Here is a 22,513-nt window from a genome sequence, read left to right as displayed (position 1 = left end):
CAATTAACAATTCTGCTGTGCGTAATGCCAGAGCTTTCCTTATTAGACATAAGCCAAAGAACTGGCTCTGAAGAAAGAGCAGGCAACTGTTCTCAGTCATCTAGTGCCTTCTTCACAACCCCACAAAGACTACATAATCACAACATGTCAAGTCATAATATGACCCATGACAATGGGTTAATAGCAATGTATATTATTGGCATAAATAATGCTATTTTAGTACATTAAATRTCTAGTTATGTGAACTAACTAGATATATCAAATTTATGAAAGCTCTCACATAATCACATTATGCATGCAAATTCTTGAGTCGACACTCATATTGCACCAGCAGAAGGTGCAAACTTATTTGAGAGTAAAGCTTTACAACAAAATACAAGCAGACAGCTGTGAGAARAGAGGCAGTGAAAACAGTCATGAAAGTAGTATTTGCACTTTCTTAGTGTCACTGAGTAGACATATTCATGGTGCCCAAACAGTCATCTTGGAATGCCGCTGGGGGAAGACAAAGCTGATGACAATATGAAGATCTAGTGGCTAAGAAAAACAACATGGGGAATATGTAAGAAACATTTTCACTCTCAGTCTCACACATCACTTTAGCTAGCAAATACATTTTTAAAGTTTCTTTGCTGGTTCTGTATGTGGTGATTAGGAGCTTTTGCTTTTATCAGCAAATATCAATATGCATTGTTGGATAGTATACAGTCATTTTTGAGGACAGTCTGTCTTTGAAATCAGCTCTGAATTAGACTGTGTGAAACCACATTGTCCTATTGGGAAAGAAAACACATAAAACCTGCCATTATTTTCTCAAAGTAACTGGAAGGGTGAAGCTACTCCCATCTTTCACGGTAAGCCCAGCAAACAAAGATGAGACAGTCAAAACAAAAAYCAGCAGAGGAGGTGAGGCCAAGCTCCCTAACTTTGGCTCAGGAAGCAARGCTGCAGCAAAATCCAAGCCAGAAGACAGCTCTTACTACACCACTGTATCTACTGGAACTATCAGCTACATTCCTTCTACACCACTCAAGCAGCATGTTGCAGTCCCTCCATCTGGTTCTCATTCTGTAGCTCCACCGGCCTACAGCCCGSACTAGAGCACTCCATTCTCAGCACCACGAAGCCAGTGTAGACAAGGCCTCCAAGAGGACAAGGGCATTGCTGTGCGCCTGCTTTATCTCCAGTACCTTCACAGCCCACACAGGTCCAGAATAGAACTCATACTGCTGAGTATCACAGAAATGTGCTCTTTAATAACACCTTGCCCACAGGATCCACTGTGTGACCGCTTCTTAGAAAGAAAAGGCCTCTCTCACCTCTGTAATGCAAGGACTAATTCTCCGCTGTCTCCCCAGCCCAGCCAGCAAGCTGGGAGGACACCACAGACCCAGGTCACTTTGTGTTCTCAGTTACTCAAATCACGATCATCATTTCCTTTTTTCAAATACGCAGTCAGAGTAGGATGCGAGTAGCACTTGGGGAGTGTTCCCAGTTGCATATTGCGCTGCTTGGCTGTTTTTTCTCTGGTGAGACAGTGCACAGGCAGAAGCAATGCTGCAGTGAGAGAATCAGCAGCACGCAAGCTCTCATTTCTGAGAAGGCCTGGGGTGAGGAAACAGCACGCTGGGCAGGATTAGAGATTGAAAGAAATTCCAAAACTTTTTCAAATCCTGTGTTAACTCCTTTCAATGCCAAACAAGTCTCTACCAAGCACGTGACTGAAACTTGGCAGCTCTGAAGGTGAAGTAACTTCACACGAAATAATATTTGTTCTTTAGGTAATTATTTAACAACAGATACAAGAACAGAATGCCCTAGAAAAATATATTCTCGACTTATAGAAAGCTTTGTAATCTTTTCAAAATATAGGTATTAAGTTAGCCTTCATCATCTTTGTGAATTATAAGGATATCCCCTTTAGGTGGATTATAATTGAAAATAATGTGCTTCAAAGCACATAAGCAAGCAGAGCCAGAACTAAGAGCTAGACCCTCCAAGTAAGTTCAGYCCAGTAGTGTAGTAGAAGTGTTTTATTAAATACTAGTTTTTAAAATGCAAAAAAGAAGTAGTATGATGAATATTATGTGTATATACACATTTCATCAAGAAGATTAGAAGCAGTAGAGTACCTCTTCAAGCTTTCAGTTTTTCAGCCACATTTTATTTCAGTAGTTATAGAAAACATGTAACACTTTAAAAATTGTTTAGATGAATTTAAGTGGATAATCTAACACTAATTATTTCTAAAAGAAAATTCAGTGTGCTCTTTAGATATTGAATATTCCGTACAATTCAAACTACCAACAGACAACGCAATCGTTTTCTCAGGAACTCTCAGGATTTTCCTCTCTTCTCCAAATATCTATCTGAATTCACAACAGTTGAAAGCAAAGCTAGAATTTATTTCCACCTTCTTGGTCAGTGTGACAATGCATTAAAAAAAAAAATTTAGYTTCAACTTTCAAAGACATACTTAAATTTGTCTGCTTTTCACTCTGTACAACTGCAAAGCACATTAACTATATTCTTTTACAAGCATCGTAGCTGTTTTCCAAAGTAATTACAAACAGGAGAATAATTCATCTGCACAGCTAGTCACTAGGTCTGTCATTTCTCTGCTTGAAATCTTCAAGCTTGTTGAAAAAGCTGTAACTTATAGCAACAACCATCTCAAAAAAGAAAAGAATTAAAACTGATGTTTCAAAGCAACATACCTGTACTGCCATATCCACATCCCTCTGGGACTTAGAAAGCCAAAACTTCCAAAAGGAAAATAGATCATATTAGAGGACAGTATGTAATGGGACAAACCCTGTGTCATTTCCTCTTGAGGAATTCTCACTTTCTACATATAAAAACTTAATCACAGATGAAATCCCAGGTTAATTTTTCTCAATTGGCTGTCAGAACTAATCAAGGTCATCAATTAATTACTCTGAMCATTTGTTGACCATACTTATTTTATGCTGATCGTGACCAACAAATTACACTTATTCTTAAAACATAACTTAATAGACACTGCAGTTACATTGCTTTAATATATATATATATATATTTCTAAGCAGTACAGAAAAAAAGTAAGACTTAAGCATAACTGATTTTTACATAATATGCCATCACTGATTCACAACACAATTCTGCTAAATTCTGTTAAATTCAGTTTTGCAATGTAAGGTTGAAACAATTTGAATTCATTCAGTGATTATATTTCAGTCATTTCAGGGACTGGATAAGCACTTGTAAATGGGTCTTTACACAGCAATGGGGTTTTCTCACAGAAAAGGATAAAATTGTGGCTAAGTTTATAAAATCATTAGTGCAGTAATGTTTATCTACAATAGTAACTATGATGAAAGTTAATTTTGGCACTAGTGCACTRGGATTTGGGATACTGATTCAGATCTTAGCTCTGAAGTGCATTTCTTATATGACCTTGTAGAGTAGTTTTATCAAAAGAACCCCACCACTTTACTAACATTTAAAACTTTGATAAGACAGAAAAGTGCCAATCAAACTGGAGTCTTCATTTGCAGCTTTCTGGGTTCTACCACAGTCYACATAAGCAAAAAATATTTGTTATTTTTCTATATTTGAAAGGATTACCTCAATCTCTCTGTCTAGCTTCCCAAAGAACTGCAGCAAGCTAGGAGCTAAGAACAGATTGTAATTTCAAACTCTAGTTAAGTAAGACGCATTGCTGCCTGCCAAGTTTAACTGTTCACAGATTTATAGAAAGTCTCTTTCAATGCAGGGAAGCTTCTCCTTTACAATATTTATATCCAACACACACAAAAAAAACCCTCTATTCTAGTACAACATTTTGGTTACATTAATTCTTCTTTTCATTTCAAATACTAAGTGTGGGGGAAGAAGGCTGCCTTGTTTACTACAGTGTAACTTTTCTCAGCTGTGAAATGAAACATTATACAACAGGATACAATCCTATACAAATACATAAAAGCCTAGAGCATCAAGATACCCAGAAGGCAAACACATACAAGTTATTTGGCAAGACTGACACCGCAGCTTAACAAAATTCAAGTAATCAAAAGCATCCAAAAACCTGTCCTTCCTTAGGGAAGTCTCTGGAAACTCATACTGAGATGACTCCCTTCATATACTACTTAATAAAAATCTCATTCTTTCTGCTCAATTGCTTATTTCCTAACTGATATTACCTTAGCTCACCATGGTATGGCTTACAACTGATACAATTAACTGTACTGAGATGTCAAGTTCATTTAAGATAACTCAAAATTTGCTTGCTTTTCCAGGTAGTATCACATGTTGTCATCTTATTACTGTCAAATTCTTCAAAAGCAATTTAAGAATCTAGATTAAACCGTATAATCAGTGATTGAAATTCAGAAAGCTATGAGGGGCAATATCCATTCATCTCAAAGTACAACAATAATACAAAGACATAACTACTTTCTAATGCAACCTAATGTCAAATAGGAATAAAAATACCGCAAATGTCCTGTTTCTGAACAACAAGACGCTCTCTAGGAAAAACAAAATAATCAATTCTCCTTAACTTGTATGACAAAGACATCATCTCTGTTTTACATCTAGCACTCTGGGTTTTGCATATTMTATATACACGATTACCTTAAGTTTTAATACCTCTGAATGGTAATCATTTTCAGACAACTCACAAATTCTGCAAATTCCACAYGCGTATTTTTCATTCCTTTGATGGGAGCAGGTTGCAGATTAAGATATTCTATTCTTAAAACATTAAGTAAAAGCAAAGCAATTTTTTTTCTCACCTTGAAATGTCTCAGGATCTGAYCCTACATACCTTACTCTGTTCTCATTCTGAATACTTATATTGAAATATCAGTATTTAGAATGAGAATACTGAAATTTTATCTGCATGAGAACTAGAAAACAGACATGAAAGCTATACTGTTGATATACAAGAAAACAACAGAGGAGAGTTGATGTGAATGAAAAAACTAGGGTCTGATTTGGAAATGGTCAGCTACATTTTATGGACACAAACTAGAAAGTTTAAACAGTTTTGTTTTCAGTAACTTGATCCCCCCCAAAAAGCAATATAATTGACTCAAGTTCCAACACTAACCCATCAGCACACTGTACAGAGTGACAGCTATCTCTCCGTGAGAAAGGCAAGTGACATTGCAATACACACTGCCCAAGTCACAGGCCTCATACAGGACTTTTCCTTAAGCAGATTACAGCAATTACATCAACTAGAAAAGTCATATGAGCACTACAGGAATTTTCCTTGCTTCCTAAACCTCCACAACAAGATGTTCTTTTCTGTTTCATGAGCTCTCCACTATTCCCTGGGGCTGGAAGTACAGGTAATTCCAGCTCTCCAAATAAATGTTCTATACTCTTCACACAATAACAAATAAAACCATACTGTAATCATATTATAACCATATATAAACATTCTTACATAGCTATACAACTTCTATAACCAAGATCACTCTTTATATTCATAAATTCAAGAACTCTAAAAGAAAGTATTGGCTCAGCTATAAGATTTAGGATGAAGCAGATTTTTTAAAATGAAGATACTTAGAACTCTGAATGTAGGGCATTAGTAACTGCAATTTTTCTACAAATTAAATCTCAGTGGTATCAATTACCAGCTATCTCAGGGAATAATTAAAATGGAATTCTCAATTTGGTCTTGACAATACTGCTTCTCTTGGAACCTCCATGATAAAATAGACTTTTTAAAAAACTTCATCTTAAATTTTCTGAGTGCCTACTTTTACTCTATTATTTTCAGACATCTCTATCTCCAAATATCGTAACAGTGCTGCAGCACTTGTTGGTACAGGCCCTCCTATCCCCAACTTCTCTAAACTATTCAGTTCCAAAAAAAGATTTTCACTTTGTGCTACTTTTAGCCCAACCAACCTTTCACACTGTTGCAGTYACTGTGGAAATCCTGAATTAGGAGACAGACAGACTGCACAGATAAATTTATCTTCCAGCAAACAGCTGGTGTTCAAGACACATCCATCTCAAACTTAAAATACGTATTTTCCACTATCTTTCCCCAATCTTTGTTGATGGAAAACTATCAAGCACCTGCAACAAGATGGCACTGAAATACATACAGAAAAACAGGATAATCCTCTGAGTTCCAGAATAACATTGCTCTAGCCCACTTCCCCGTCTTTGTTATTTTCTTTATCTTTGTCAGCAGTATCATTTTAAATATTTGGCTGCTTTCTTTCACACACATTTTCTCATTGCTGAAAGGTCAGAATGACAGTAGAGGACAAATTCTACTAAAGTATCTCAGAATTTCTATTTTGAAAGTTTTGAGAATCAATTTCAATGGCTAATACTTCTAAAAGCATGAATAAAGTATATTACAACTAACTCCATATAACGTACTTAATCTTCCAAAGCCTTAATTATGAAAATAGAGCTTCCTGATTACAAACTAAACTCTACTATGCCACAGGCAGTAAAGTATAGATTAAGCTAGGACTCTTAAGATGCAAATTCCTCTTGACTTGTGTATGATTTTGTCTGTTCAGAATTCTGTACTTGTGTCTAATCAAATTATCATAACTGGCCAGAAGCAGATTTCCTCTGGAGGACTAAGGAGGCAAGCTGGGTTATAAACTCTTACTAGCACCAAGCAATGTGAAATATGGTTATTTTACATTAAAGGCAAAAATTGCATCATTTGCTGACTGGATCACAAAACAGCTTTACTTCACATTGTCATTTAAAGAAAAATAAATGGAAACAAAAGGAACTTTGTTTTGAAATAATTAACGTGGAGAATATATGCAAACTGTCTCCAAGGCAAGAAAACTAAAATAAYCCACTGTATTTTCTGTACAACCAGTATTCTGTATATTATCTCAATTAAAACATTTAGAAATGACTCATCACATTAAAAGCTCATTTAAAGCAAACTAATCGTAACATGCACTATGGCTACAGTACCAAAAGCAATTTTGGTAGTAAGAAAATAAAACATAGAATTAAAAAAAAAAAAAATTAAGATACCCATAACAAGATTAAAAGATTAACCAGAAAGCATACCACCTTTGTCAACAAGGTAAATAAAAAATAATAATAATAATAATAAAAAAAAAGCAATGCTCTGACAGAAGTGGCAATTTCCAAGGAAAACGCTACCAATACACTTTATTCATTCACATCCCAAAAGCTTCAGAAGTAAGATCAGTATATTTTAATAGTCTTTCACATAAAGGGACAACAAGACCTTTACCATACAGAAAAGTGATAGACTTAACATATCAGAGACCTATCAACTGCATCACCTGAAGTCTAAATTACACTACTGATGTTACTGGATTTAAAAGACAAACAGGTCAGCAAAAATGAAATGTGAAAAATTCAAGATGTCACTTATCTATTACAACATAAAAAATGTTTAAAAGAAAATCTTAATTTACAAATGCTCAGAACTTGACAACTCACATTTCTCAGTGTTTGTAGAACAGCACGAATGGACATCAAGCAAGTGTGTCCTTTTGTCAATATGTAAAGGACTCTATGACACTCTTTAGAAAAAGATATCTTAAAATTAAGTATTCTCCCAGGATGTGTTAAAACACAAACCACATACAGGTAATCTTAGAGATTATAAATCTACTTATAAAAAGCATAAAAAAACACGACATTTTAAGCTTAATATGCAGTGAAAAGTTGCTTTATTGTTAACATAATTTATTCAATCTAATCTCTTAAACAGCACCTTCTAAGTGTACATTTTAAGTCACTCAGATTAAAAGTACCACAAGAAAACAGAAAAATATTTTAAACAACCCTGATTCACTTATCCCTTGGCAAATGGAACTAAAACCTGGCAAAGTTAACCAAAGATAGAAGAGCCGTTCAAATTTCAGATACTTTTGAGTATTGAGCAATTTTATATGAGCAACTTTGAGAAAAACCTGATCAAATTCAAAGTTACATAGAAAATCCACTACATGGTCTCAACAGACTTTCTCCTCAGCAAACACAGTAATCCCTTTGTTCTCCAAGAGTTCCAATTGCAGCCTCCATGAAGTAAGGTTAACTCAGTTAGTGAACTACTATGTGACCAAAAATCAAAGTTAAAAATCATTCCCTTTTTCTGTTGCTTTTCCCTATCAAAATACATATGTGTTTACATATATACAAGATACATATATGCACATGTGTATATCTATATACACACACACAAATACATATGTGTGTATATATATATCTAATGCACATATTTGCACATAGACACTTGAGGGTTCATTTGGGGGTTTCATTTTGAGGTTCTAGACGTATTAGAAAATAGGCAGAATTCCTAAAGATAATTCTTAAAATTCACTGAGTTTATCTTTTGCATATTTGGGAATAGCATGTAGGTTTCAGTTATGATGGGCTCATCTAGTCCCTTACGATGTCTTTTGGAATAAAAATATCAAAGAAGCGTATTTATAGACAGCACTATATGGAATGCATCAGTTAAAAAATCAAAAGTCATCTTCCATTCTTATAATCAGTAARCTACTATAAATTAGGCTGTGTTTACCAGAGGTCAGAAGAACATGATCTCAGACAGCAACATAACATACCTTTATCATCACCTCTAATTCTTACTCTACCTGCATTTCAAGGGAATTTGAACTAAACTATGTTTAAAACAAGAGCTAATCTTTTTTTTTCCCTCCATATAACAACTCTCAGAATTATGAAAGTATCTTAGATTTTAAGTTAGGTACATACAGTACATGGTAACAGGGACCATGGTAACTGGACTACTGTGGCATACAACACACGCCTCAGTGCAAGTACCAAAGCAGACTACAGTTTACAAATACGCTTACAACCTGCAAATCTCACTTTTCCTAAACTCGCTAAATGTATAAACTCTATTATTCAGAAATGCATTTTTATCAAATTCTTAAGCTAGGAGAAGTAAGTAGAATTCCAAAGTAACTCTTCCCACAGAATCTTCCAAAAACAAATTTATAAGACTTTTGTGGCCGTAAGAAAATCTTTATAATATAATGCTATTCTTCTTGCAAATGATTTATTAAAACTTACTAAATAAAACACATTACAAGTGATCATAATGCTGTAACTGCACAGCATTATATGTATGCATATAATATGCACCTTCTATGAAAAAAGCATACGTGCTCATGCTGTAAAAGCAAAGTGTTCGAAAAAAATTAAAATACAGGATCTGTAAGGTAGCATGAATTCTAACCAACTGCATCAACTAGTAATTCCTAAGAATTTGGTCCTTCTGACCACAACAGACCAAGACAAAGCAATCTGCAATGATATTTCACACAGGTATTAAAAAAAAAAAAAGATGATGAAAAGCTTTGGAGGCAAAATCATCTAGGCAATATTTATTTACGCAAAACATCAGGTTAAAAAAAGATGTTTTGAAAGCCTAGTAAAGAAATCCAGTTTTGTTCTGAAATCCTTTCTGCAACATTGTAAGTGTTCATAATAGAGCTTTGAGTAGCAATTACTCACTTTGAAGCTGTCACTCAACTGTCACCAGGACAACAACAGAAACCTTTTCTTGTGCAGAGAAGACAACAGGAATTTTAATTACTGCCATTCATTCTGCTGACAGTTTGACCAAAACAAAATTCTACCCTGTATAAAAAGAAATACCAATTTAAGATTTCAAGAATAACTTTGCCATGAACAGATTAATACTGTTTTCCCCCTCAAGCTTCTTTTTCTTTATAGTTCTCCCCTCAAAAGATTTACATTTAACATTTGCTATTTACTAAGTATTTTTGAGAGTATGAGTTAAGATGGTTGTTAGAATTCTTCTCATATCAATACAAAGTAAGTGTTTTAAGTCTGCTCAGTGTGAAGTGTAAAATGTTATCAGGGACTAACTTGTTAAAAAAGAATGTAGGCAAAGCTGTGGACAAGATACCTCAACTTTCTTCCAACTGCTCCCAACAGCATCTAAGATTTTAATCTACGGAAAAAATAAAGACAAGTTCTTTTAAAGGGGCTTCCCCTTGCCACCTCCTTTTTTAAATATTTGATATAATGTTTTCAGGAAAAAAAAAAACAAACAACCCCCCCACACACACATTTTGGATGTGCAAATCTTTAAACATAAACCCTGACTTGACAAGGCTACTCATTAGTCACAGTATGCACAAACTTGCAGACTGGAAAATATTTTCACTTCCTTGATTAAAATATACAAGGGGATGAAAAGAGGATCTCCTAATGGTAATTTTTCTCCATGCTACTAAAATACACATACTACGGGAGTTATTTAGTATAACCACAGGACAATGATTTCCTTTAACAAGTTGGCAAACCGGTACAGCTTGGTCATCCCACAATTTGCCATTATTTGAAGCTGTTCATGCAGAGGTACAAAAGCCATTTTGTTATACATTGACATGTATATTTATAGAGTTGTAAATGCATGTAATATTCACTGTGAATGMGTGAATGAATGACATTTTCAATCCCTTGAACAAATGAAACAAAAAAAAAAGTTCATACAAGAGTAAGGCACAATSAATGGGAATTAATTCAAATTTTGAGGGACAAAGGAAGCTTGGATTAAAATTCTGAGTGCAGACTACAGTCAAGGTAAGTGATAAACTGCAATATAGAAAAAACAAAGCTAAGCAACAGAACAAAAGCACATAGGAAAAAAGAAATTCCTTATTCTGATAGGATAGAATATCCTGGAGAGGAAAATGGATTCAATCTAGAAGAACACTTCTGGGAAAAAAGTTCCAAAACAAACATTCAAGAAAGACACTTAAAAAGAATCAATACTAAAAAGTCTATGTGGTGATAATGTCCAAAGAACTCTTTCACAGGAACTGATCTGTACCTCTGCTAAATCATAAAAAAAAGATTATGAATGAAAAAAGAACACTGTATGGGAAATAGTCCAGAGCTGTTAGCTATAATAAAAGTTTTCCTCATCTCAACATTTAATTTCTATTGATTTACAAACTGAATCCCTACTGATCTGAAATTCTTTCTCAAGAACGTCATTTCTACTGTCATCTGGGATTCATTAAAATACTATATCAATAAACAAAACGAAACAAAGTGGAGTTGACTACTCTCAGAAAATACATGCATATTTTTCTAGGAAAAAGTCTCTCTCTAATAAGAGTTAGTATTGAAYTACTCTATTACAGCAAGGGCAAGAACTGGTAGAGAATCAAAGCCCTTTATTTCTGCACATTGTTCCAAATCATGACCAAGTGACACTGAATACTCATTGCCTTTCTGAAATTGTGCTATTTAATAAAAGGCAAAACATCTTCACACAATTTAGCAAGCTCTACATGGAGAATGTTCTAAATTAGTAAAAAAAAAAAAAAATTCTGGCATGCATGTTGATGAAAAATAACCAACTGAATAAAAATCTAATCTTATTTTGTTTAAACAATCACCCTACAGAAGTTAATGGTCAAAAACTGTAATTCTTATCATCAGTGTTGATTTAAATCAAATTTCCTATAGGAACCAAATGTCTCAGGTGGACTAATAGAATTATTTAAATCAGTATCTTGAATCCAGACTGGGTTAGTAAAAACAGTAAATCACTAGCATACAGTGCCTGAGTAGACGTTTTTATGAAATGTTAATCAATCCTTATCACAAAAGTCTCAAGTGATACCAATTGCCAGTATCACTTGAGTAATTCAAACTTTTTAAAGTAGCGTTAGAATTACTATTGGTCTTACAGCTGATCACTCAGATATGGACTTATTGGGAAGAAAATACAAAGATGTGTACATTACCAGTGTTACAGTATAACTCACTATGCTAAAATGTAGTGGATTACACTTCAACAATAGATAAGATTTTCTAGTACAGCATAACAAAAAGATCAGATTTTAAGATGAATAATCCACATTTTGATACTAGCTTTAGAGTTATATCTTTAATCATTAAAATGGTAATAAAAACAGCAAGTTTTTACTAAAATTTGTTTCTGCAATATTTAAGGTTTAACTGGTAGTATAAGTTAGGTGAGAAATTGATTATTTTAACTGCACGTAGATTTACTGTATCTTAGACTAACTGAAAATGAAGCATACCTGAAATTTGTATCTAACTTAAGTAACCACATGAACTCTCATACACCTAATTATTATCTCAAATCATTCTAATTATTTTGCTGACTATTTTTACATAGAATCTGACTTGCACTTTTAATAAGACACTGCCTGCACATTATATGAAAGGGATAAGAAAAATGACTGGACTGCTGYGATTTTTGGCTTTCCTCTGTCCTGGGAAACCGACCTCACCTGTTAGCAATATCTAACAACAAAAAAATCCAACATAAAATGATGTAGTGCACAAAAGTTTGATAAAATTACAAAGTGATCAAACACTGAAGCAAATACTAAAAAAAAAAATAAAATAAAAAAAAAAAGGCCAGGACCTGATCCCATTTGTTGAATTACAGAGCCCTCAAGTTTGGCAATTCATYAAATCCTATACATAAATGCTGCAGTTTATACTATATACAGAAGCTTTTAACTTCTGCTGTATTACAAAGAAAAACACTAGTTTTACTAATAGAAAAGAGCGGTGACTCAGAAACAATACCATCCACATACCAGTAATATTAATCAAATTAATCAGACTATCTCCTTCTTTCTTAAGGGTTACTGAAATTACTTCAATCATCATCTGGTTTCCAGAAAGACCTTAAACATAAAAGAACTTCCAAATGCACAAACATTATGATCTATTACAAGAAACAATTAGCATATAAGTAGAAAAACAAATATATAAGATTTCAAAGGGTGCAAAAATTCAGCAGGCATTATAATTTTAGGGAAAGCAAGTTCAAAATGAAAAGTTCAAGTACCTCTCAAAGCAGCAAATGGAAAAACAATACTTTCAAGGCGTGTTGTATACTTAGATCTTTAACATTTAATGAAGAAGTGCTTCACACCTTTGCAGCATGAATTATTCTGCTCCAAAGTATGTTCAGACATGCACTAAGCCATCCTTCTCATGTAACGGACCTTTTGGCCCATACRTTCACAACTAAACTGTAGCTACAGTCTTTTGCTTTCTACTAAACAAACAAAAAGAAATCTTAAAGGACTTAATCTGATGATCCTCTCAGTAAGAAAATTGAGAAGGATTATTCAGTAACCACCCAAAAATTTACAGTCAAGTTAAATTTCCACACATTTTCATACACTAGTACCAACCTAAAGATCCAAATAAGCAGTAAACAGGACTTTATATAGTCTCTGGAATAATTTTTGTTTTGAAAAGTACCAATACCCTTCAAGTACATTACATGACATGAAAATAGGACTCAGTTGTCACTACTTATGTGTATATATATATATATATATATACACACACACATATATACATATATATACACACACACACACACACACACATCTCCTCATAAGAGGAATAGATGAGCAAGTCAGGTGGGAGAAGTGATTGTAAATAGTTTCAGGATGCAAGGAAGCAAGCTTCATTTCTTCTTCAAACACCATCTGTATTCCTTCTGATCTCACAGGTTTGGCAGCATTCTTCCAGAACAGTGGGAGAGGGTGCCTATGAGGCAAATACTGATGTACCAATTACCTCTAWCCGAGGTAAGAGAACTACAGGATTTTTGTGCAAGCACAGATTAAATTCCACGCAGCAGCTTTACAGATTCTCAATAGGAGGATTTCAAAGTCACCTTTATCCTAGAGATGTCTCCAATTCTTACTTTCTGCCCAATTTTTATTTTATCAYCACCATGGAAATCTTCCTCAGGTCCTGCATATATGGGAATTCTCCATACAAGAGCACAACACAATCAACCTGAGCCCTGTCACGACATCTCTAAAACCAGAGTATATCAACAGTTGAAAGGAAGCAACAGATGCATTTGGAAATAAACAACGATGTTTTAAGGTCTAGAAGATGGTCTTGGTACCCATAGTTGTTGCTGTCACTCTGACTTCAAGTTTTACAGATACATTTCCATGTTTTCACATGTAGAACTTATTGCATCAGATCTTTTCACATCATAGTCTTGGGTACCAAGATTTTTTTTTTTTTAAGTGACTAGTATATTGGTCTAGTAAGGCCAACCTTTATGCTCAACAGAGCTAGTTTCCAGATTCCTATGGGACAATTCACATCATACATTTGCTTTAATGCAGCTTTTCTTGCTGCTGGCTGAAAATGGAAATCATTTTCTGAAGACCTAATTTGGCATCTGAGTTATACTTCTGAACTTGAATCTCACAATGCATGGTATCTTCACTTGGCCACCAATAATGGTTGTCAAAATTCCATCAGTTTTTTTTATGAAGGATAAAATGTCTTTATATCTTGGATCTGAAACTAACGTCCCAACACTTACAGGCCTTCACTTTCCCGAATCAGTGGACTCAACTAGCAATGATTACTCCAGCAGAATCATTCCAGCTAGTATTCAAGCTGGGGTTAATATGCTGCACGTGTTGCAATAAGAAGATGAACAAACTGTCAAGTAAAAATAAATAACACATGGATATCCACAACTGCAAAAACAACCAGTAAAGAGGTTATAGTTTAAAAATAACATAGCAGACAATGCATTCATGTATTGAGACTCTGATTCTTAGGAAGAGACAGACAGACAGTGAGGCAGGCTGACAGAAATAAAACATTACTTAAAGCTAAGTAGGCTTGTTAAGTATTGCTTTAAAGAAACTAGGCCCAAACACTTAGTGCACTTCCTGGCCATTTCAGTACTGCAGTAGAAAAGAATAAATGCTCAGACTTGCTAGGTATCTGTAATGATTCTAGCTTCTGAAAGTTCACAGTCATGACTCAAAAAGTGGAGGTTATGGRAACACACTTGTGAACTTTGATAAACCATACTCTACTTAACTTTCAGTTGACTCTAGGAGGCCATATTGAGAATACTTAATGTATCTTAAAATTTATAAACTACACAGTGCAGTGACTTGAAAGTATCTTCATTACTTTAAATTGCCCAAACTTAGTGAGTACAAACATTCAATAGCTTAGGTGTTAGAAAAAAAAATAGATTTTAAAAACTGGAAAATTACAGCATTTAAGCAACTCAAATTTTCAGAACAGCTTGTCTTTAAAAATAAGGGGTCTTTATTTGGGAGCTTTTAGCATCTGAAATACAGAAAAATCATGACCCAGCAGGGTGAGAGTGGGCAGAAAAGGAATACAGAGAGAAAGCACAATGGAGTGAAATCAAGGACCATGGTGTATAGCAATAGTAAAGTTTACATTAGCAAATCCACTTTCAATTTGTCTTATGTTTTCAGTGCATAGAAATAAGGCAGGCCTGGCACACAACAGCAATAAATCCATAAAAAGAAAAGTATTCTGCCAGCAAAGAAACATAAAAGACTCCTAGTAGGTATTAATAGAGCTGTGCTACTTTTCTCAATTTGAACAATTCTGAATTGCAAACCAASATTTACATATTACAAGCTGGCACAGGCTACATAATAAATCTTTTAACATGCAGAATATTCAGTATCTATCTATGGTAACACAACAAAGGGAGAAAATAAACCTGCCTGTAAGGTTTCCACATGAATTTTTCTGTAGTCAGAAGCTGAACTTCTTGATTGCATCTTTTCCCTCCAAAAGCTCTATCAAAATTTTTGTTGTTATTCAGATATCACACAACAGCTCACAAAAGCTAGAGTTAAAGCAGAGGTACCTTGTGAACACACCCAAAATTTATTCTAATTAAAGTCTAGTCAACCTGCAAGAAAATATACAAACATTTCTCTAATCCATATACACACGTCGACTTTTTTCATCAGTCTGAACAATTTCCAATAGAGAAACTCCTATGAACAATGTTTCTGGATCATTGACAACACTTGGAATCCATCTTCCCTTGCATCATTCCAAAGGAAAACAAAGGTGCAATTAAAGACTCTGGAATTACAGGCCATATTCTAACTTTGTCTTTTATTTTATCTCAGGCATATTTTAGAACAACAGTAAAGACAGAACAGCTGTAGAAAAATGAAGGAGAACACTTTTGGTTTTACTCATAAGAGGACAGAAGGAAGGGAACAGTAAAAGCTAAAATTGGCTGACAAAGACAAAAGGCATTTTTTCAAAACAATAATAAGGAAATAATTACTCTTCCACAGCAAGAGTTACAAATTCTGTAAACAATTATTTCAAATTTAGAAATCTATACTGAAGTCTTCTACCCAACAAATAGCAGGCAAGTGAAAAAAATTATTTTTTACTATAGCCATGTTTCAATAGACCTAAACAGAAGGAGTAACCTGGTAGGAAAACAGGGTAGTGACAGACCTAATGACATGTCTTAAAAGCAAGAAAAACATGCTTGAACTTGATGCAGTCTAACAGGAGAGCCAAGGAAAGGATTTTTTTTAAAAAAGCGGTAAGTAATGTAGTTAAAGCAGCAGGCAAAAGGTAGACTACCTATATGGGAACAAGGAGAGGAGGACAGGGAGGAAGAGTGCTAGAGCACTCTTAGAAAAGCCACAGTAACCCTGCTGAGTGATAAGGGCTCAAACCAGAGGCTCTGTAAATTCTAGGGAGAGAGAGACAGGTCTTCAGCATTTTAGGGAAAGGGGGAATGAAGTGTGGGCACAGCTGGAATTTGGAGAGTTACGGAAAAGCAGAGATGATATCCCACTTCAGGAGAGGGCAGTAGACACAGGGAAGATAGGGCTAACATCAGCATTACACAGTGAGATTTTGAGAAGAAAAATCTCAGAAAATCAGAAATCGTCACAACAAGCAAAATTTAATCGTAAGACACGAGAGACTCCAATGAACCACACTAGCACACAACACCGTCTGAAAGCAACACAGGCCTTAATTTCTGACATCGTCTGCTGTGCCCCGATTTGTGCTTTTGTCTACTGGTAACCTACGGCTTATCACATCCAGGACAGACATGTTAGGGAAGCAGCAACAACTTTACCCAGGATTGCRCACTGCCCTGGCATCCTCCCCAGATGAGGTCATAGTCCTCAGCCATTACAATCCTCTCCACTGTAACTGTGTATCTTTAGCAGATGATTATTCTTCACCTGAAGTTAGGGGTAAATGAAACCACTAASGAGAGCTGAGAATCTGATGTAAATTTTGAATGAAGTGTTAGCACCAGCAGCGTTATCTGCATTGCAGTCATTTGATCAGCGTACAGAGGCACTAGGATTCACATGCCAACAGGACCAACCTTCTGTTTGAAACAGTGACTTTAAATTAAGGTAGCTGTCCTCAGCATACGAGAAAGTAGTAGTATTTTCCGTAAAGAACTGGAAAAAAAAAAAATCAAATGTGTAAGCAACCATTCACAAGCATTCAAATTTAGGTTTATTTTCCCCAGGAAGATATCCTTCAGCAAGGTATTTTCACCTAGAGAAATTCTTCAAATGAATTACAGGACTGATGAAACCAGATTAACAACGTCATAAATCATACCTCTGTCAAAATAACAGCATTAAAAACGAGACTAAAAATAATCTACATCTTATTTCAATAGATACTATCTATATTTAACAATTTGTTATCATTCAAGTATTAGCTGACATTTATTCAAATTTAAACATAAATCACTGTATTAGTTATTTTTTTCCTGTAGTTAATTCTTATAAAAATAACAGTTTTGAGCTATGGCAACATCCTCATTTCTGATTTAACAGGAAATTCTGAATTTGCATAGAGAAGAAACTTGCAAGTTTGTTCCTTTCAAATCTTCTACCAGTACTTCAGGCATTTTTTCTGCAAATCAAATAGTAACCAAATCCTACAATTTACATTTCTCAATTTATTAACTAAATGCTGCACAAACTAGGACCACCCTTTATATTGCAGAATTTACTATGACCCAATGTTTCTTTTACTAAGACTAGTAAGAACAGTATTTCTTCCTAGGCTCAATTTTTAAGATACGCTTAAGGTTAGTTTTGACAGTTCATTAAAAAAATATGAAGTAGCTATACTCTCAACAGTGTAGGATGATTCCTTGATGTACATTTTGCTACATAATCCATCCCCCCCCCAAATACATCAAGTAAATSTCAGAAAATCTTAAGCTACATTCTTGTAAGGATTTTTAAAAGATTCAAGAGGTATCTTACACAGTTATMATAAGCGCTAAGAGAAGCAATTACAGTTGTAAATCTTAAGAACCAAACTACTGAAGAAAGAACTGTAATATTTTATTAACTTAATTCTGTAAGTAGATTAGTGAACTACTGAGGCAAAAATGGTAACAGAAAGAAGAACTGAACAGAATTCTGAACACCCACTGTCACTTTGGAAAACAATGTGTAAATTTACACCCACCATAAGCACTCTAGACTAGTTTTGTTTCAGAACACACATGCAAAAATTCCTCTAAAGCAACACAGATGATGCAAACAGTCCAGGAAAAAACTGCCTTTTCATGCCAAAATCCTCAGAAAAAAGTATAAATAAAAACTTATGTCAGAATCTCTAGTTATACTAGACACTTTTTTTTTTTTTAAATATAATAAAGAATATGTTAGCAAACAGCTGTCAGAAAAACCTAACAGAGAACTTGTTGTAACTGGTTCTGCTGGCCAAATAYCAATGTCGTTAGAAGAACTACAATTACATTTCTCTGCAAAAAGAGCCTGAAATACCAGATATCGCAACGTAAACAAAAATATCCAAAGTTTCAGTCAGAAATAATTATGAAAAGTAAGCAATCCACATCATAGCTACTGCTTTGCATCAAATGTAGTTTATATTTTTGTCCCTTTTAAGGATGCTTAAAATAGCATTTTTATAATGCTCATATTTTTCCTCTTTTCTGACAGAATGATTTACAATGAATTGTTGCAATCTGCAAGTGCATTAATCTGATTACATGCTTACCATCAAGTGTAACCTGAGCCATGCTTGCAACCTGGGAAGAGACTCTGGGGGCCAGAAGGTAAGATGTGTAAGCAAACCAGCAGTGACACACATGCCTAAAGAAGGCAATAACCACTATCACTCAACACAGGCAAAACTGGCTCCACACCAGGGCAGTTTTGCAAGTGTTTAATGTTGGTGCAACACAAAGGCACCTGTGGTGTCAAAAGTTTGTGCTGAAGACGACAAGGCAGCACGTTTGTGCATGTGCCAATCTACTGGTCACCCACTTTTTAATTTCCAGTTAAGATCTGATGGAACATGGGAGATCAAAAGTAAATCTAAAAAGTGAGTAAAATAGATTAGGAGAAAAAAGGGGGAAGGGTCGGAGAGAAAGAAAAGAGATCTCCTATAACTTTTTTTTGTTTGTTTTTTAAACAAGAAACACATTCTTACCTAGTACTACTTTTCAAAGTAAGTGTTTGATGAAACTGGTACAGAAACTTCAATACTACTCCACACATTAATCAGCATCTCTCAACCAGGATTTGGCACTTGAATCTTCTGGACAAAACTTAGAAATGGTGATCTTGCAACCTGCTTTGTTTTTTAGTTTTCCTATTATTCTGTCTTCTCAGAAGAGCTGCCTGTACTTAAGATCTATTCCCTTCAAGCAAAACTTTTTTCAAGTTCAATCTTGCTTAATGAGTTACTTTTTATCATGGGAAGCTTTTTAATGTGTTGTTTGTTCTGTCAAGCCCAAATAACTGCTGACAGTCTAACCATGAGGCCCCTTGGTTTTTTTTTTTTTTTTGCTTAAAGCAATTACATAAAATTTAAACCATTTTAATATAAAAATAGCCTGTCCTCATTTTAAATATCACAGAGAATACAATATACAAAGTTGTCTTTACATTTTGATCATTCTCTCTCTTATTTAAATCAGAATTTAATGCACGCCATTTTAGAATTAAATGAGATGGACTARTGAAGAAAGCTAGTGCTTCTCTTACTAGCTTTCTAGAGTCCCCCAAAAAGGAAATTTTTTTCCACCTAAAAAGCAGACTCTTATCTCTCTTATCAGTTATCTACATACTACAGTAGGCATACATAAAAATCAAATTTTATGGTGAAATATAGCTTCTAAGGCCCAGCAGAATTTTGTCAATTTGGTCAAAAATTTTGCCCTCTCCTTTCTTCTCCTCTTTCCCTACAAGAGGGGGAAAATAAAATGGTTGTGAACCACAAGAAAGAATAAAGAACACAGAACAGTGGATTTACTTATTCCAAGAAAATGAAATTCTAAATCTTCATCTTACACATGCATACTTCTGAAGATGCAGAACAACTTCATTCAATAGTTACATTAGGAGTTTGGTCAATGCTACTAAACAGGCAAACATGTACTAATACAATTTCTGCCCTTCATGTTATTAATTCTTGATTGATATTTGCCTGAACTCATTATTTCCTCAAACATTTCAGTTTAACTAAACTTGTCTGATTACGCTACAAAGTTTGGTAATTGTTTCGCTCCTTTAAAAGTATTYGCTTTCTCCCAATACTCTACAGCATGAAAATGATCAAGATTTATTTCTCTATCTAAAACAGAGCAGTAATTAAATAAATAAATGAGTACTGATTAAATACTAATATTTAAAGTGGGCAGTGGAGTAAGCTCCCTCTCTTTAATGGAAAAGCAGCAGCTTAATACTGCAAGATCTCTTTCCCCTTCCATGGTTAAATATCATCAATTCATTCCCTAGTTTCAATTACAATAGCTTATTTAAAATTGCTATAACAGGAGGTAGTCTGCATTACTATGTTTTGAATTAAGTGCACAGGTGTCTCCTCTTGAATTAACAAAATTACAAGATTTTATCAGGCTTTAAAAAAAAAAAGAGAGAGAGAGAGGAACAGTATAACAACATATATGATTAAGGAAATCTTAATCAACCTTTTCCTATGAAGTTGATTTCAGTAACCTTCCCTAGATGAAGGAATTCCACCTTTACAAAGGGCTGCAGAGGTCAGAAGTCATGCTGGACTTCTGATACCGGTTAGGCCAAAGGACTATGATAGCCTTGATAAAACCTATAAGAAGAAAAAAGAAAAAAGAAAAAAGAAAAAAAAAAAAAAAAAAAACTTTTCTACTTTAACTACTTAAAATGATAAAATCTCTTGACTATGCATAACACCCATGTCTTGACCACTAGGCATTTGTGCCAGAAATAACAATGTTCTGTCTAAAGAGGAATCTTATTATTAACAATATTACAGTCCGTCAGCAAAACTCCAATTACACTGCAGAAACACTAGTAGCTGAGACAGGATTGAGTTTTGTATTTACATTAGAAAAATCCTATACTACTTTTCTTGTGAGGAAAGATCCTCCAAATTTAATCCAAATCCTCCAAAATTACAGCTGTTAAAAAAAAAAAAAAAAAAATACACACACACACAATACGCCTAAGAGTTACATTCCAACTAAAAATAATAGTTTGAAGAAATTATCTCATGGCAGCAACTGCAGAATTATTTGTATCTATTCTATGTAGTTGAAACTCAATTAAATATGAGATAGAAGCAATACTCAGTTTATTGAGGCAAACAGAAAAAGAACGATGTTTTCTAAAATACGTACAATTAGCTAATTTCCCAGTGGAGCGGAAATCTTGGGCTTCTCTTGGCAGACATGCCTAAGACACTACATTCCTTCTTTTTCTTTGCGAACTAAAACCACATAGAGTTCTCCTAGCAGCCTAGGGGCAGTGGGAAAACATGGGCATCCTTAGGAAAGAGGCCTTTTGTCGGCCTTGGATAACTGCAGAGCAGAAGGGAAAAAACTACCATATAAAATTTAACCACAGACTCCAGGTTTACATTTGCTGTTATGTATCTTAAATTATGGGAATCATAGGTAGTATTTTATTTGAATTTCTCTAAGAAAACCCAAATCTGTTAAAACTGAGAATGATAAATTACTTAAGGAAGTGTTTTTCAATCATGTGGAATACTACTTATGATGAATATCTGAATCAGATCTTCTATGTGGTGGCATAAAACAAACAAGAAATTTGTAACCAGTTTCACCATAAATGCTATTAATCCATAAAATTATCACCACTGTGAAGTGTAATATAAATTTTGTCCAAATATGGAAATGCTCCCAAGAAACTGCAATTATGACTTGCACGGATACCAAAAATGAGTTACAATATAGCTCAAGAACAGTCACCAAGATAAACACTTCAATTACATAATTCCATAATCTACAGCAAACTATGAGACCATTCCATCCTAAGTGACCAACTTTAGGAAACTGTACCTTCAGCACCTGAAAGACAAASTCTGATCAATATTATTACCAACCTTTAGAAAGCAATTGACAAACAAAATGCTGATGGTGCATTTAGCCTTGTCTGAAGATCATCAATATACCAGACCACATCTCCACTCAATGACATGTCATTTCTCTTTACATGTAGCAGAAAACATAAGCYATTCCGAACACCTATGTAATTCACACATGAAATTCTGACCTCTAGAAAATGAAACTTGTCTACCCAAAAGCTGAAGCTTTTCCAGCCCTCTGTTCGAGGCTATGGAATCATCAATTTCATGCCATCCCAAACGGAGGCCACATCAG

General features: G+C 34.5%; 1 protein-coding gene across 4 annotated transcripts in view; it reads right to left on the bottom strand.

Annotated features, from left to right (window-relative positions):
* The window catches only part of PLEKHA7 (pleckstrin homology domain containing A7), a 150,922-nt gene that overhangs the window by 72,591 nt on the left and 55,818 nt on the right, over positions 1–22,513 (bottom strand). Inside the window, exon 1 of one of the 4 annotated variants that reach the window (XM_085317144.1) lies at positions 16,961–17,047. The exons of the other annotated variants lie outside the window; for them this stretch is intronic. Coding sequence (XP_085173270.1) covers positions 16,961–17,004 — 44 coding nt within the window. The 5' untranslated portion in view covers positions 17,005–17,047. Of the gene's footprint in view, positions 1–16,960; positions 17,048–22,513 lie in introns of those variants that run through there. 4 annotated transcript variants of the gene reach the window in all.

Source organism: Rhea americana, unplaced genomic scaffold (assembly GCF_003343005.1).
Source record: "Rhea americana isolate MKP2758 unplaced genomic scaffold, rheAme1 scaffold_49, whole genome shotgun sequence".
Lineage (NCBI taxonomy): Eukaryota > Metazoa > Chordata > Aves > Rheiformes > Rheidae > Rhea > Rhea americana.
This window is presented reverse-complemented; position numbering and strand designations above follow the sequence as displayed.